The sequence below is a fragment of the Pinus tabuliformis genome, chromosome 1_1, assembly GCF_031772625.1.
Source record: "Pinus tabuliformis cultivar Carrire ecotype Pingquan chromosome 1_1, CPIR1, whole genome shotgun sequence".
Lineage (NCBI taxonomy): Eukaryota > Viridiplantae > Streptophyta > Pinopsida > Pinales > Pinaceae > Pinus > Pinus tabuliformis.
In genome coordinates, this window is record NC_142297.1 from 152,997,243 (window position 1) to 153,014,596 (window position 17,354).

Genomic DNA, 17,354 nt, shown 5'->3' on the forward strand with positions numbered 1-17,354 from the left:
CGGGCTGCGATATATATTCAAGGAAATAAAGACATCAAATGTACATCATTGCTGCACGATAATCATCCAATCAAAGGGATGATGACTCTACCAGAATCATCAATCTACACTCAAACGATTGTCTGTCCTATGTACATGAAAATGAATTTATAAAGTTGAGCATGGGAATGCCCGCCTCAGCTAGATCATGAAAATATTATGAAGATAATGTATTGTATTGTATCTTATTACAGGTCTCCTCCCAGATTGAAAGAACTTCGGATCCTCATAATAAAGCATTTCACCCGACATCAAAAGATTAACGACCTCATGCTTTAGAGGGCAACTGTTATAGACATTTTTGGGCACTGCAACCCCAAGCATGAAATGTCCATAAACCAAGGGCTCCTAAGTCCCTAAAAGTGTTGTTCTAACCCCTAAAGGAATAAGGTCAACTGATTACAGCTTCTCCTAGAAGTTCTCCATGAAAAACTGCTCAGAACTGGTCAAAACAGGATCATTTCAGCTGCTCCATAGGCAAAGTGCGTTCCATCTCACCTAGATACACTGTGTGGGTGCGTTGCATTTCAAAATGCCCTTCTATGGGGTGCGATGGGCGAGAAGTGACAAATGGCAGTGTCATTCCGCGAGGTGGAGAGGCATGGAATCTTCCAGAAACTTCTCCTGTGAAACTTGCCTCTCTGAATTCGACCAAGGATGAGTAAGAGATCATCAATCTCCAAGTGGAAGCAAGAACTATCAGAGGGAAGACACTAATCAAATCACACGCTGACTCATCTCCCTTACAGATATCTATATATGGATCCCTCATCCCAGAGATCCAAAGGCTGGAATTTTGCACATTGTAAGGAATTGCTGTTGGTTTCTTGAGACAACATCAGAGTGTTGGGTGATCTAAGCTTTGTATGAGGTGAAGAAGGGCTTACTTGCTGAGAGGATGATGCTGGGTTGTAACTCCCTTGGCTCTTTCTTGTTTATCAATAAAAGCTATTCAAGTTTTCCTCCATACTCTTGTGTCATTTATGTTTTATACATTTGTATGGTCAATTTACATCTGATCCTAGATTGTTCATGATTATAGATCCATGTTCTTGTATAGTTTTATGCTACTGTGATCCTACAGGCACTCTGTGAAGCTGGGCGTACAAGGAAGCAAGTAGCGAAAGACTATCAAGAGAGAGAGGAATCGAACTAGGAGATTAGTGCAAGACAGAGGTTGGTCTTCTTTGTTCTTCTCTCATCTATATTTCATAAAGGAAAAACGAAAGTAGCTTTACTTTGTTTGTTTCTAAGGTAGCTACCACACCTTAGTGGGATAAGCAGTTCTGTGTAGACACTTTTCCCTGTAACAGTATTATAGGGCTTCCAGAGAGAGACTTGCCATGGTGGCAAGTTATGTTTCTTTCTCTTGCAGCCTCTCTCTTAACCTTGTGTTTTCTGCCTGTAGTTGCTCCTTTATAATAGACTCCCTCAGTCTCAAATCACTTAACTCCTTACCCATTTCAATGATTTCTCTTCCATGAGGCCTCCACATTCTTGGATTTGGCAATTTTCATCTGCTTGTGGGTTCTGCCTCTCTCTATCTCCAGCTCATATAGGAGTGGGATTGTAAATTTTTCAGGGATAATCCTTCCTCCTTCAATAAATTTGTAGTAGGAGCCTGTTGACGGTGCTGGACCCGCTAACATGTCAAGGGGATCTCCCCGGTAAGAAGTCCCAATTAAACCTCAAACTGTTTGGTGTAAGAGTCCCAACAATGGATCATATGGTAATGCCTTGACCGCGGTGTCGCACAGAGGAAAGTAAGATAACTCTGTTAGTAGCAAGGGCATGACTGGTGCAATGAATTAAGGAATGAGTATGAGAGTTTCCAACACTTCAAAGGGAGAGGAAGGTGAAGGTGAGTTCCAGGTTGAAAGGGATCAGCCCCAACTCGGCTAGGAACACACAACACAAAGGACATGAAAAACTTCTAGCAGAGCAGTCAACACAGATGCAGCAGTCCAACATACAAGGTAAGCTAACACGAACAACACTCACGGATCTGTCCGAGACGAATGTGACGGTTGATATAACAAGGTTCAGAGAAAGGTCTGTCCCATGTCCAGCAGAGCAGTCGACACAGACGGTGACAACATTAACAACATATGCAACACATTAACAACAAGATTCATATAATTGTTACATTGCATACAAATCAGTTCATATACAAGTACATAAGTTAAACAACATATCATTAAGGCAACCGGAGCAGTCCAACTACAATAACAACATATTCATGAAAATGTGTTCGCTTTTATTATATAAAGAAGTGTAAGTCACAATCATACAATGCACCATGTAAACCTGCTAGCCCCATTAGTGGAACGTTATAGCCACATATACCTGTTCCTCCAACGAGATGTACTAGCTCTGTGCAGTGGAGAAGCCAAGGCGCGTTACAATACTGTCCAAGCCTTATTCAAGATAATCTTAGTAGAAGCTTGGCTGACCAAAAGCCTATACAATGAGTTATGAGGGGCTATTTATAGCAAAGGTTGGGGTGACCCTTGACGTTCCCCTTTATGACTGTTCAACTACCCTCATGACTCTTCACCTACTATATGACTGTTACATCCAACCATTGACACTTGACTTACACTTGACATGACTCAACATTACAATGCACATGTACTCCAGTGAGAGAACATGGCTCGAGCAAGCCTTGAAAGACATCACTGACACTCGGTTCGTTGTGGTGAGACCAACTCTTTGACATGCTTGTGATGGTGAAGCTGGCGAGTTGATGCCAAGCTTGGTCGTCCGCGATGATGTGCATGCACCTCATGGTGACATCTTGCTGAAGCAAACTCTTAACTATGTTGCAACCAGTGCATTGGTTCGACCCCTTCATCCAACTTGTCTGCTAACATGCGCATGGTCTTCTTGGGTACGGTTGAACCGGAAACACACTGATGCATAGTGTTTGTGATGATCCTCAAGTGTGTGCTGGTGGCCATGCGCATCAACTTGCCGAAGTACATGTTATGCCCCACTTGGACTTGCTTCTTATCTTCTCCTTGGTGAGTGTGTTGAATGGGCTGGATTGCATGCGTGCGCTCAACGACATGCATGGTGTTGAATCCCTTGCATGCGATCGACAACACTGCTCACCATGTCTGCTCTGTGTCCGCTGCTGGGATGGATTCTTAGCTTGTACGGGCATAGTGTCATCCGTCAGTGCATGTTGCGCCCACTGTTGTTCCTGTTCCTGCTGCAACTCATTCGTCTGTCTGTGTAGCTTCATGTTCTTCCTGAGTTGCTGCTTCAGCACATGCAACTCCTTCTTTGTTCCATCTTCTGCCTTCGCGCGATCTTCATGTCGCGCCATCACTTCATAGCCTGAGTCTCCAAAGTTGCTTTCATTATCAGTGGATCTACTTGATCTTGCAACTTTGCTCCACCTCTTTGTTGTCAACAACCTTCCTCTTGCATTCGCTGCATTCGATATGCTGCCTTTAGCTGTTGTTTATGATGTTGCTCGTTGTGATGCTTCTGCTTGATGTCCTTGTCCACGAACAACTTGATGTCTTCGTGAGTGGGTAAGCCCATAGACACTTGATCGAATGCATCCCCAAGCGTGCTCTGAACGGTGTCTTCGTCTCTGCTCTCTTGGAGACCATTGTACCTGTACTATTGAGAGGCAAATGAACACCTGTGATACCTATAGACATGGCAACACTCATAGAAAACAATCTGTCAGTAGAAAACCAAAATGAACATGAGAACCGACTTGCAACATACCTGGGTGAAGGATCATGAAGGTTGCACAATTTCGGCCGGGAGGTCGGGAGACCGACTGCAAAGACTGCACAAGACACAGTCTGGGCTACTGGTAGACTGAACTACTGCTGAATCTATAAAATGTGCAATCCAGTTGGGCAGTTGGATGCTGGGATTGCGCAATGTGCGATTCTAGCTAAGAAAGACTGTTGGCCTAGGGATAGATTTGTGCAAAATTTTGGGCCAAGCAGCCACTGACCCCCAAAAATGCGCAACTCATTCCAGGAGGCCAGTGTTGGGCCAGAATGCACAAATCTGGAGAGGAAGGTGAGGCTTCCTTCTCCAGATTGCGCAATGCGGCCTTGGTGAAGGCAAAGACAGGGCCAAGGTTGGCCCGACTCGCCGACTGGCAACTGGAAGCAAGTAAGTCGATGAAATGCATGGCGACACTAAGCAATAGCATAAGTGATAAACAATGCATGCAAAACATGAATAGAAGATTGAGCAAACAGATCAACATGCATGTGGGTGAGGTTGTTCATCGGTTGGGCGAACGTCCGTGCAAAACAGTTTCATGCATGCGACAACAGTGAGATAGCAACGAAAATTGAAACAGAGCTAAGACAAGCTAGAATATATGTAAATGACAACAGGCATTCAAAGAAATCAAGAAAACAGTACTCATACAAGCGAAAACCCACAAAGCAACAAAAATGCAACACAGGGCATGGGAAGCGAACTTACCCCAAAACAACTGAGCTGAATGTGCCGACTGCTCCTAGATGTGATGTGGGATGTCAGAGATGTAAGGTTGATGTGAGGAATGAGCTCTGTAGTGTCCGGTTGATGAGTTTTTATAACATCGAGGTTGTGACGCACATGCAACAAATCTAGGGGAAAAGACACTTGGTGGGAGGTTTCTAAATTGCTCCTTACATGTAACCTCCAACTGCTAAACATAGATCCCTGAGACAAGGGATGCCTTTGCATGTTGCCTTTGGAGAAGCAGCCTATGCATGCAAGTCTATTTTGCTCGGTCCCGGAGGGAACCAATCAACTCAGCTACACATGCAAGCAACTGCTCGAATATTGGAGAAAAATGCGCATTCCTGACTGTAAGCTGGGTTGACTGCCCAAGGAGATTGGGCAATTTTTAGGCCCAGCAGCTGACTTTTGCCCAAATTTGTGTAAATCCTAGGCTGAACAGCCTGTTGATGGGAAAAATTGCGCAAATCTTGCTGGGAGGGTTGGCTGGCAGGATTGCGCAATCCTAGAGACCAGCAGGCTACCAAAGAGGATTGCGCAATTCCTGGAGGGAAAGGCTGGTTTCCCTCTAGGAATGCGCAATTTTCAAGGGGAAGTTGCTCAGCTTGCAATTGGACTAAGTCCAAGTGAGCCGCCTATGAAGGGAAAAGATCACACTGTGATCGACACGCTGCCTTTGAGCAAGAAAGACACTAAAGCTTGAGGACTTGATGAAGCAAGGCAAGCAGTTGTGAAGGTTGGTAGGGAGGCTCTAAAACAGGTTAAGGCAAAATTTTGGAGGGTGGTTGTAGCTGCTACAACACTTGGCGACACACTGGTAGAACACAAGCTCTCTGAATGGACCTTGTTCGTGAAAAGTGAGTCTAACACCTCCGGAAGTATTGTTCAGTTTTCATCTCATCTTGGTTTCACACTAACTTGATTTTAAGATGTAGCATCTGCCAAGCCTTTGGTTGATTGACACACATTCCAAACCAAGGAACCATAGTTGTTTCGATTGGGGTTGAGGGTATATAGGTGCACAAGCAGTATAGTCGTCAAAGTCTTAGTTTCATCTCTGGTGTTGCTCCACTGCCAGCAGGCCTGGACAGTACCCTGGTGGAGTCACACAGAAACACAAGCATGGCTCCGCTGCCATCGAGCCTAATCAGTACCCCGACAGAGTTACTTGCATCACCTCCCTGCGCAGGAAGCCTTTCTCTTATTTCGCCTTATTCATTTTGAATTTTGAATTTTTTTACTTTTCATTTTTTTCATTTTTCATTTTGACTATGAATAACACTTATTCATTTCAGAGGTGGAAGAGGGATCCCGACTTATTGAGAGCAGAGGAGGTTGTTCCAGTAGAGAAGTAGTTTATTATATCTCTAACGTGCCTGTTAACATTTTCCTCCCACCTTACTCTACTTGACTGAGTTGACAAGGGTTAACCCAAAAACAATCGACTAGAGAAGGTGACACTAGTTAGCGCACAAGCGTTGTGTTTTCACCAAGGTTCATTTTGAACAGTACGTATTTTCCTTTGACGTATCACGGACTAAGAGTAACAAGCTCATCATACAGAGGTAAGATGACAGATAACCAAGTAGCGATAGCTATACAAACCCTCTTGTACTTTACCCAACTCGTTTCATGAGTTACACATGGTTTCATGCGAACTAGCCTACGAACAAAAGGAGAGAACGAACTAACAACAAAGCCAAGCAAAAGCAGAAGCAAAAATGAGAACAAAGCAAGAAAACAAACAAGCAAACAAAGCATGAAAGCAAACAAGCATGCAAGAAAACAACTAAAAGCAAACACTATTCCTACTCCTATACTAACGACGCATGGCCCTGATCACGTGAAGTGATACTTCCAATGCATCCACCGGCGCATTGGTGGACCCATGTGAGTGAACGCATGGTCTGCAAGTAACCCAGTTGTGCGGACCAACATACAAGAAAGATATAACAGTGAAGACATCCACACTTCGTGATTCAAAGTGCCCACGAGACACAAGTGAGTGCATGTGCATGACGGATAGTCCATGGACTTATCATGGTGATGTGTGACACTACGTGCAACTTTGAAGAAAAATCACACTCTTGACTGAGACATGCAAGCAAACAAAAGAAACAAAGACAACTTGCATCGCGCACAAGTGCTTGCAATGTAAGATTCCTCCAATGCATGGGCAATAGGATCATGCAGTTCGAGTGGAGGAAGTGTGATCTGTGTGTGAGATGGATCTTCAATGCATACAGATGAGTGATGAGTAGCCTTGGATGATTGAATAATTTCATGATTGGAAGCGAGAGTAACCCCAAGAGAGCGAGGACCTGACATAACCATCAACGCGGGCTAAAGTGCCTCGATAGTCTTGGGTATCTCTCTTCATCATCAGGTAGATCATCATAAATTGGTGGCTTCGAAAGATCAACTGCGATAGATTCATGATTGTAATAAAAAAATGGAAGCAAATGGATCACAACCGCCACGATCAGAAAAATCAATGAATTCTTTGACATCCTCTTGATCAGATGAATCGAACAGAAGGGTAGATGAAAAGCGAACGAGCTCATCCTCTGTGTTTCCAGAATAGACAGATCAAGGATCAAGTGGATTTTCAATGAGTAACTTATCATCTTCGTTGTCGAATGATGGATTAACATCTGATGAGTCCTGCGAGTGATCAACAATGGGTGCATCCATGGACGAAGACACACATGCAAAATCATGGATGGCAGGTTCACCAAAGAGGCTAGGAAAGAACGGAGGGGACTCGGATGGAAGGGAGTCATCCTTCGCCAAGTGTTGATGTTCAAGCTCCCACTCATACTCTCCATGAATGATAGCACATGTTGGTTGTGCAACACCAACTCCGTCAATGGGTTGTTCCTTGTTCACAACAAGTGAAGAGTCCGGAATGGAAAAACACAAGACAGCATCATCCAGAAGAACACTCGAGTGAGAAGACATAGGTCAAAAAAAAGAATGCATGTGAGAACTGGAAGGACTCACAACCAAATCTGCGCGAAAATTTAGTGGAGTGATGTTGGGAGGGTGTGAAGGTTGAACATGTGTACAAATATGATCCTCAGCATCACTGGACGATAGTGGAACTGTTGAATGAGAGAGAGGCGGACAGTCCGTTGAGACAGTGCCTGCGCCCACCTAAGAATGCGCAGTTCCATCAGCGAAGAAGGCTGAGCGAGGCTTGACATCAAGCTTCCTCTTGGGACGGGCAAATTTCTTAAGACAGTACTCGAACCAGTCCCAAAGATAAGCAAACTTCATCTGTCTCCTCGGAGCTTGAAACTGCAAGTCACGGAAGCGCTGCCAAAAATCAATGACGGATTCATACAGAGCCCTCCATTGCTGTAACAGTTTCCGATCAAGATGGTCTAGATCAAAATGATAGAATGTGTCTTCAATAAGATCACAGAAGTGCTCAAATGAGTGCACAAAATGGAGATTTGCGAAGTGTGATTGCAAGCAGCAGACCAACCTGTTCGTCAGTAAACTCATCTTCCTCATAAACCATGGAAAGAAACTTATGTCAGTGCTCAGGCCAGGCCACTTTGCCTTCACCATCATACGTGTGAGTGGACAAAAGATTGAGAAGCTTCCCCGAGATGGAGACATCTTCACGATTCAAAAAACACCTTGGGGGAAGAAGAATGCAACACTCCGTGAAAGATATGCAAAAGTTCAAAACTGGATGAAAGGACACCGCTTGTCATCAGGCCCTCCTTCTAGCACCAAAAATGTTGACAGTGCTGGACCCGCCAACATGTCAAGGGGATCTCCCCGGTAAGAAGTCCCAATTAGACCTCTGACCGTTTGGTGTAGGAGTCCCAGCAATTGGTCGTAAGGTAATGCCTTGACCACGGTGTCACACAGAGGCAAGTAAGATAACTTTGTCAGTAGCAAGGGTGTGGCTGATGCAGTGAGTCAAGGAATGAGTATGAGAGGTTCCAACACTTTAAAGGGAGAGGAAGGTGAAAGTGAGTTCCAGGTTGAAAGGGATCAGTCCCAACTCGGCTAAGAACACACAACATAAAGGACATGCACAACTTTCGGCAGAGAAGTTGACACGGATGAAGCAATCCCAACATACAAGGTAAGATAACATGAACAACACTCACAGATCAATTCGAGACGAGTGTGATGATTGATATAACAAGGTTCAGAGAAAGTTTTGTCTCATGTCCAGTAGCGCAATTGTTAAAATTGGCAACTAGGTATGTTCTATCTGTGCCCTGCACTACTCTGCTTTGCTCTACTCTGCTCTGTTGAGCTATGCTCTGTTCTGCTCTGCTAAACCATGAAGAAGAATTGATCAAGGGTTTCCCCACATTGGGGTTTGTCCCTGGCTAGCGCCACATCTTGTGTCCTCTTGTCTTAGCTTGTCTAGAGCAGTTGCATCTATCTGGCCTTAAAATATAGGAATGTCAAATTTAACTTGTACCTTAAAGGGGTCAGGGCCTCCGAAGTGACTGTTGGATGAAGATGCTTTGCCCAATGGTATCCACCGAAGGATTTGGGAAAAATATCCATCATCTCATTCCTTTGTCACTCGGGGGCTTCTACGAAAAACTATTTGCAAGGATATCCTAGTCCCACGTCTTTCTTTTCTTCTACCATGGGTGGGTGCCAGGGTGAGAGAGGTTGGTCCCGCAAGGGCACAACCAATTTAAGTCCCAAATCCTTATACCCCGACCTCGTTGGGGACATGCAAAAAAACACGAGTGAAAGAGAAGATCACTTTGAAGATCGCTATGAAGGAATGAAATGAAATACAATTTTAAACAAAAACACAAACATATAATGAAACAAAAATTCAATTAATAAATAGAAAATGTTGAAAATTGTTTACATACAGAAAGGAAACAAACTAGCTCGGTCGATACTAGCTTATCTCTGAGAAGAGATGTAGTGGCTAAATGCCTACTGAACTGAGTTAAAATGAGGCTCTAAGGCATTTTTACCATGAAGAAACAATCACAAACCCTAAACATACAGAACATAGCCCTATGAGATGAAGCACCAAAAGCTTGTGGGCCTCGCTGTGGGTTAGTTGGAACGTCAACTTCTCAAGGTCGTAAGTTTGGCATACGATCTTTATTTGGCACGCACAATAACACATTAGTAAGGTCTATCCGAGGAAAACAACCTTCAACTACAAATGTAGCCTTTGACTCACGTTTGCCCATTTCCCCAAAAAGCATTATTTAGGGCCTCAAAACGGCTCCGGAAGTTCAGGACCCAAAAAAATGCCAAAAATAGAAAAGTGTTGAAATAGGAAACTATGTTGGAAATTAGGAAACTAAAAAGAAATAGTGTTGGCGGTCCAAGTTGAATAGGCGGGTCGCCACAATATCCACCTGGGTCAAGATGCCATGGAGATAGGTCTAAAACCTATTATGGAATCAACAATTGGTTCCAAACTTGTAGTTGAAGGGAGTTTTGAAGATTGCCTAGATAATGTAATACATTCGCATAGAAATAGGAGGTTCACCTTAGTGAAGGTTGAGCCCTACAAGATTCCCTCCAAAATAAGGAGTGCACCTTAGTGAAGGCTTTTATTCAATTGGCAGAGGTTTTGAGGTGCATGTGTGAGACATATGTTTTGATGTTGTTGAAGGACTCATGTAGCTCATTGTTTTCATTACAATCTTAGTACTTCATGATGGATGTGATTGGTGCAATTTTTTTATCTTTGTGATTTTAATAGTTCTAATACACTAGTTTTGTCTTGTATGGATATGCGAACACCCTTGTAGGATCTCTTGAGCAACTCATGATGTGGTGTCTAAGGTATTTTCCCATGAATTCGATGTGAAGGATGTTGGAGTTTAGCATGTTGTAGGATGTCTAGGGATATATTTGTTCAAATTAACAAGGGGTAAAGACCCTAGCAGTGGGGAGGTTCAAGATGTTGTGATAGTGTCCTGTTTTTTGGATATAGCTATACTTATAATGCTTACAAAATATTCCTTCCAACGTATCAGAAAACTATAATGAGATGAGATGTAATGTTTGATGAAGATGTATGATCCTTTGGGTCAAAAGTATATCCTTCAGTAATTGAGTGCCTTGATCTTCAATGAGGCCTAGTACACCTCATGAGATATATGCAAACCATATTGCATTAGTTATTTCCTTGATGGAGTAGAATAATTCTCGAGTGATAATGCCTTTGAAGGGGCCAATGTTTGATTGAAAGACTATGACAAGTTCAAATTTTTAGATGATAGTTTTTGTTGATATGTAGAGGGATACTTGTATAGATTAAAACACTTTCATCATGTCAATCCCATAATTGTATTAAAGATAGGAGAACTAGAAAAAATTGTCTCTTTCACTTGTCGTCTTCTTCATTGTACTTTTCTCTCTTTGAAATGAGAAATAGGGTTCTTATGTTGATGAAAGGAATGCTTTAGGGGTAGGGTTCACCTTAAGAAGAAAATAGAAGCTAAGGTTTGGGAGTGTAGGTTTTAACCTTGTACAAAAATTACCTACATACAAATTCTAAAAAACAGAAAATAAACAATTGCGAGAGCATAAAACATACCCCTGGATCCCAAACTAGGGACTACCAGATTGCTTTTTCATTATATTCCTTTCAATGTTACAACACACACACACACACACACATATACATATACATGTCGAAGCATCCATAAACCCCAATCCATTAACCCTAGATTAGAACATAACCATAGTTCCCTTGACCAGATCTACAAAATACCATGGACAGAAAAACATCATGGCCAAAACCATGTGCGAAATCTATGCACAAAACCATAGGTAGGTGTTCCCACCTAATATAGGGTCCAAAAAAAATTTCCCAGAGCGCTACCCCAAACCCCGTGCAGGGGGGGCGGTGCATACCCCCTATGACCCCTAGCATGTGGGGTAGTTGTGGAAAGAATATAACACAACCGAACAGGGAGAACACTAAAGTGGTAAGAGAATCATTTGTTATTGCAGTTCTTATGAGAGAAGAAGACTAACTTCGTGGCATTTGAAAACCCTATTTCTACTTAGAGTGTTTGACGTGGAGAAGATAGAGGGACTCTACCTTTTTTTCTCTTATACATTTTTTAATGCAAATGTAGGTGCCAAAGAGGACTTGATGTTATGTATACTTGCTTGTTGTGGATCTCTAGTGGAGTGAGCAGATTTGGTTGTTAGGGATTCTTAGCTAAGACAAATTAGTGGATAGGAGTTTCTATTAAGGTGGATGCCATAACTAGGGTTTTGAGAGTATGGTTTATACAACTTGCATTAAGTTTTTGGCATGTACTTGTATATATGAAGCATACTTTTTTGTCGAAGGTTTATGTACCTGTAGTTTTGATTTTAATCTTTTGTTCTCATGATGATTGAGTACATTCTAATGTTGGTTATGCATGATGATTTTACATAACAAGAAGCATATTTTGTTAAGTGATTTGACAAACATATAAAAAGTAAGTGAGCATATTTTTGGATGCAATAAATATATTGCAATAATAATTTCCAGATCTATTTTACTCTTGGGAAGTGTGCTCTAAAAAACGAAAATATCTCCCCTATAGCACAATTGTTCCATATTTATTTCTTAGGATTTGAAATATAAATCAAGAATATATATTTCATTTGTTATTTTGTGTTTGTTTCCTAAGTTTGGTTATATAGATTGTTATATATATATATAAACTTGTAATTATTATTTCAAAATATTCCATAAAACTCAAAATTCAGAGGAAATAGATACAAGGAACCTCAAGGTCAAGGTGCAATTTATGAATTCACATTGAAATTCATTTCCAAGAAATTTCTAAAAGAACAACTACAAATATATAATTGTGAGATGCACATGCTAGTAAGTTGTTAGGCCTTTGTTACATTATTTTCTCACAAAAGTGACGGTTGTGCACAGCAACCAAACATTTCTATTTTCGTGATATGGTTGGATGAAATATATTGGAGGATAACGTAACTATTTTTACTGCTGTATTATAGTCACAAAATATGAAAAAATTGAAATAAAAATAAATAAAAAGATGGAAAAAAAATTTTATAAGATATCAATTTGGGTAAATTGTTACACAATAGTTATTTACATTGCTATGTTATTGAGAGAATAAAAAAGAATGGAGGACAATTTACTATTATTAACATTTATATACACTATGCATAAGATTACAGTTTAGTTAGAAGATCAAAATTCATTGTTGAAAGCGATTTGACATTATAATTATGTTAAATGTTCATCTTGTTAGTGTATGCTCATTATTGTTGCTACACAAGAGGAGATTAGCCTCCATAATAATCTTAAGAACAATGAACATTTTTGGTGCCTCCACAACTATCGAGGTAGGTGAACGCACACCACTAAGGAAATATGCACAAGATGCTAAGGTGGGTGAGCATGGGTTGGTAAGGCATGTGCACAAATCTTGAAATCTAAGTAATAAAACATGTCCTTGAGGCTTCCACGTTTGTATTTTTATTTATTTTTTTGTGTTTCCACGTATTTTTTTATGATAGGACACATTTTAAACATGTGTTTGACATGTGCATTAATTGTATCTCAATTTTATGTCACATGTCATGTGAAAAGCGACACAAAGGTGGCTAATAATGTGATCCACCCCTCATTTACTCACATTTTTCTCAATGGATTGGAGCTATGAGGTGTGTTGGTGTGCAACTTAAGGTTTTATTATAGATTTGAAGAGACTCCAAGTGCTTGGTAGGTAAATCTATCAACTTGATTCGTCATTTTTCCTATAGAAATTAGACATAGGATAATTTATCATGCGACTTTATCATCTTATTGCAATGAAACTGAAACACATATAGGAGTTTCTAAAATTTGAGGAAGAGTGCAATTGAGCAATCCAGGGGAAAGACAAAGGTGAATGTGCACACAAACCTCAATCTTATTATAAGTAGAGGGAGAAGTTGTTTTAAGAGAAAGATAAAGACATTGGATATGTTTCTTTAAGATATGGGTTTGGACAAAGTTGTTGAGTTGTCATTATCCAACTTGTATCTTAATGATCCAATACTAGAGCTAGTCATTTTTGATGATTGTGATCCTCTTAAGTGGTCATCCTTCACACAAATAGATGTATAGATTGGGTTGGATATAGAAAAGGAAGAGGGTGGAGGAGAGAATAGTTACAGTGATGTTGATTTTGATGATGTTGACATGGAGGAGGACTACTCGCAATCACAATCTATGAGATCCTTTCATCTACAATTCTACTATCTACCCTATTTTGTATTTTCCATTAGAATTCCCACATATAGTATTAGTGACTCACTATCTATGTAATACTTTGTATTTTGGTGACTTCGTGAAGAAATTGCATTTTATGGTTCTGATTTCTGGTGTGCTTGTCATTTGGTCACTAGTAAGTAGTAACTAGTTATATGATCGAATTTGCATCATGTAAATGTTTTAATTTCTGACAAAATTTGAATCTTTATGTCGACATTTCATAATGCGTAATTTGTGATAGTCTCTCTCTCATATATATATATATATATATATAATGTCCTCTATGTCTTATTTGAGGGGTTACTACGTCTTGTTTGAAAATAGTAGTTTTTCTATTTCCTGTGTCATCATGCCTTCTAACTTAAGTTGAATCTTGGATGAATGATCTTATTGACAATAAAAGTTGTTGAGGTTGCAAGGCATTACACCTTGGACATGTGGCAACCAGTGTGTGCCTCAATGTTTGAGGATAAGGGTTTTCTTATTTAAAAAAGAGCCAATAGAAATTACTTCCTATCAAGATCATTAATAGTAAAATTATAAAATTTGAATTCAATAAGTTTAAACAAAAAATATGAAAAGTATTCAAACTTTACATTTTTTTTCATGGAATACAATAATTGTATGAGAGCATAAGTTGTACAAATCTATAACCATATATTCAAAGAAATAATTCAATTTAAAAATGTAACTATAACAACAAATTTAAATATTATTTATAATAAAAATTAATAGATATTAAATTAAAAATTAATATAGTTTATTTATAAATGAATTCTTCACCTTGTAAATTTTATGATATTAAAAAAAAAAAGAAACAAAACAAAACAAAATCACATGACGAAGTATGATCAAAACCTAGGAAATGCATAATCAAAACTTCGCAAATGCATCATCACGGATGAGATAAGATCTTGGGCATATCTTTACGAAGAAAGACTTAATAATAAAGATAGGAAGTGGATGTCCCCATCCACATAAGGGTAACCCGTACTTGACGATGATGTAGAATAAAGAGAATGCATCCAATTTGGATGTGCGAAGCTATACACCTCACCAATTGTGGATGGTAACCAACAAGATTTGTGTTGTGCACTTATTATTGGTGTTGTAAAGGTACGGAGAAGGACAAATGTGGGACAAATAGCATCTAAATTGTTTTGTTTATTTCAAATAAATTGGGTGGAACTGTCTAAAATGTCAAGGGTTTTAGCTGTCTGATAAAATTTTAGATTAAATTAATTTTAAAAACGATCCAAATTATTAATTTTGTAAAAAGAATAAAAAACATGTCTTTAAGTTTCAACTTATATTTACTAAAGCTAAGGTGATTTGATGCTGTATAGTTGACGCTAAAAGAGGAGATACTTGCACAACGCAAATATCAGTGAGTTGCACAACGAGAGAAAATAACATTTGGCCATATCGAACATTCGGATAATAGTTACACTCTCGGATAATAGTTACACTCTCTGGCTCCTCTGTGTAGGATCACAGGTAAATTTTGTTGGGTAATAGGAGTTTTATGAGAGGGCAATCGTCATAGCCGCAAACAATTCGGAGTAACCCAATGGACTCCAAAAGAGTTGATATCCGTTGGATGTATTTAAAACTAATTAAATTGAAGATAAACGCTAATCAAACTGACGATAAACAGTGGATTTCAGTTTTATAAACTTCAACGATTTTTTCCAAATATTTCGAGATGGATAAAACCAATAGCAATCTGACCATATAACTTTTAATGTGGGAAATCCTAGAATTTGAAGAAAATGTGTGGAGTGAATATGTGTTTGTGGGCGACCACATGTTGCTCTCTGTATGTCTACCCCTTCTTGGGAAAGAAGGAAAATCATACATAGTAGCCAATCACATGTATAAGATTGTGCGGGAACAGCCCTAATCCTATTTTAGGTGTCACAATGTCTATCTTGATTTGGAGAAAAACTAACATTTCTTGACGATCCGACAAACCTTAGAGAGAACGTATTACTAAACGAAATTGTTGCAACTTGGCCCACGTAACTCGAACACTATAGACTACGGAAGAATATTTATTTCGAGTACGGGAGGCTAAATTAGAAACCCTAGCGGAGAATAGGAAAAATATTTGTTTCCAGTAAGGAAGAGTAAATTAAGAACCCTAGACTTCTTTAACGGCCCACAGTTATGCCCAAAACGCTGTGATTTCTTTACGCAAATACATTTTACAAATCAGCTAAGCGACGTGCACAGAGATAACAAAATTTATAGGCAACGCATTCAAACTGCTAGGGCAATTAGACATTGACCATACATACCTGGGACTGGCGAACTCATGGACCTTCCCTCTGGGGGAGAAAACAATCAGCGCCACTTCGGCATCGCAGAGCACCGACAGTTCGTAAGCTTTCTTCAGCAGTCCGTTCCTACGCTTAGAAAATGTAACCTGCCTGCTGGTGGCGTTCTCGATTCTCTTCATCTGAGTTTTACCCCTCACCATTCTTGTCCTCCCCTTTCTACAGTGCAAAACAGTGAATTACAGTCTCCTGGAGATCTGGTTCCAGGCAATGAGAACAAGCACCCAGCAGAAATTAAGAGGCGCTAAAATTGCGACCTCGTGATGACTGCTAACGATAGCCGAACCAGCTTTTTGAACTCTGATGTTTGGAATCCGAGAATAGATAGGCCAATAAAATTAGTAATTACTAATTACACGAGTATCCTTCAAGCCTCTCAACACAAAACTGTCTCTATACCGCCTCGTGGGCCTAATTTAGTAAACTTACAGTACGTCTCTCACGTATTATGCCACGGTGGCACATACCATTGCTAGGTATCCGTACTGGTACTACTGATCACCAATGTGGACCATAATCGAGTTCGGTAAACTCCGTAGTCATTCCCGCTTCGTTAACGTGGCAATGAGTACGAATTGCTTAGAACGGGCATTCAGTGATTCATAATTCATATATTTTTCACAGGCCAAGTTATAGTACCAAATTATAGTAGCATGGTATTATGAAGGGAAAAAGAAGATTTTCTCATTCAATTAGAAAGATAAGATTCAAATAAATAATTTATTTGGTTTAAAACATTAGAAAATGGAAATCATATTAGAATTGCAGCGTGGTATTTTTGTTCAACAAGTTTCAAAAATCTACAAAAGTAGATGGTTTGACTAAAAAGATCCATTTGCATCATTAAAAATAGATATTGCAACATATTCTCACATAGGTGAAGTCTTTATAGTGGGTGATTCCAATGCTGGGAATGCAAGTGAGAAAACTGGTGTTCTTTGCTGTAAAGAACACTGAGACCCTATTTGGCTTATAGAAGAGAGTAATCATCACTGGTAAAGAATTTCATAGGACAAGGGCTTCAATCTCTTTGGTGAACAATTGTTTACTCTATGTGGGACCTTTGATTCAGTGATTTGTAATGGCTTGACTTGATGGGCAAAGTCTGGTAATTTCACTTGCAATACTTACAATGGAGAAGTGTAGTAGATTATGTAATTTGCTCGCATGGTTTGTGTGAGAAAATGGAGGAAGTTTTGATTGTATATCATTTTTGGGACTTAAAA

The 17,354-nt window shown here is 39.9% G+C and overlaps 1 protein-coding gene across 15 annotated transcripts in view; it reads right to left on the minus strand.

Moving 5' to 3' along the window:
- LOC149212063 (MADS-box protein SOC1-like) overlaps window positions 1-16,514 on the minus strand; it is a 300,150-nt gene extending 283,636 nt beyond the window's left edge. For 9 of the 15 annotated variants that reach the window (XR_016250741.1, XR_016250740.1, XR_016250743.1 and 6 more), the window contains exon 1: window positions 16,090-16,514. Coding sequence is in view for 10 of the 15 variants with exons in the window: in XM_089391682.1 (XP_089247808.1) it covers window positions 16,090-16,271 (182 nt within the window). In the remaining 5 variants the exon portion in view is untranslated. The remainder of the gene's footprint in view (window positions 1-16,089) is intronic. The other 6 variants (XR_016250742.1, XM_089391683.1, XM_089391676.1 and 3 more) reach the window with 3 other exon arrangements.
- Between the last annotated feature and the right edge of the window lie 840 nt (window positions 16,515-17,354).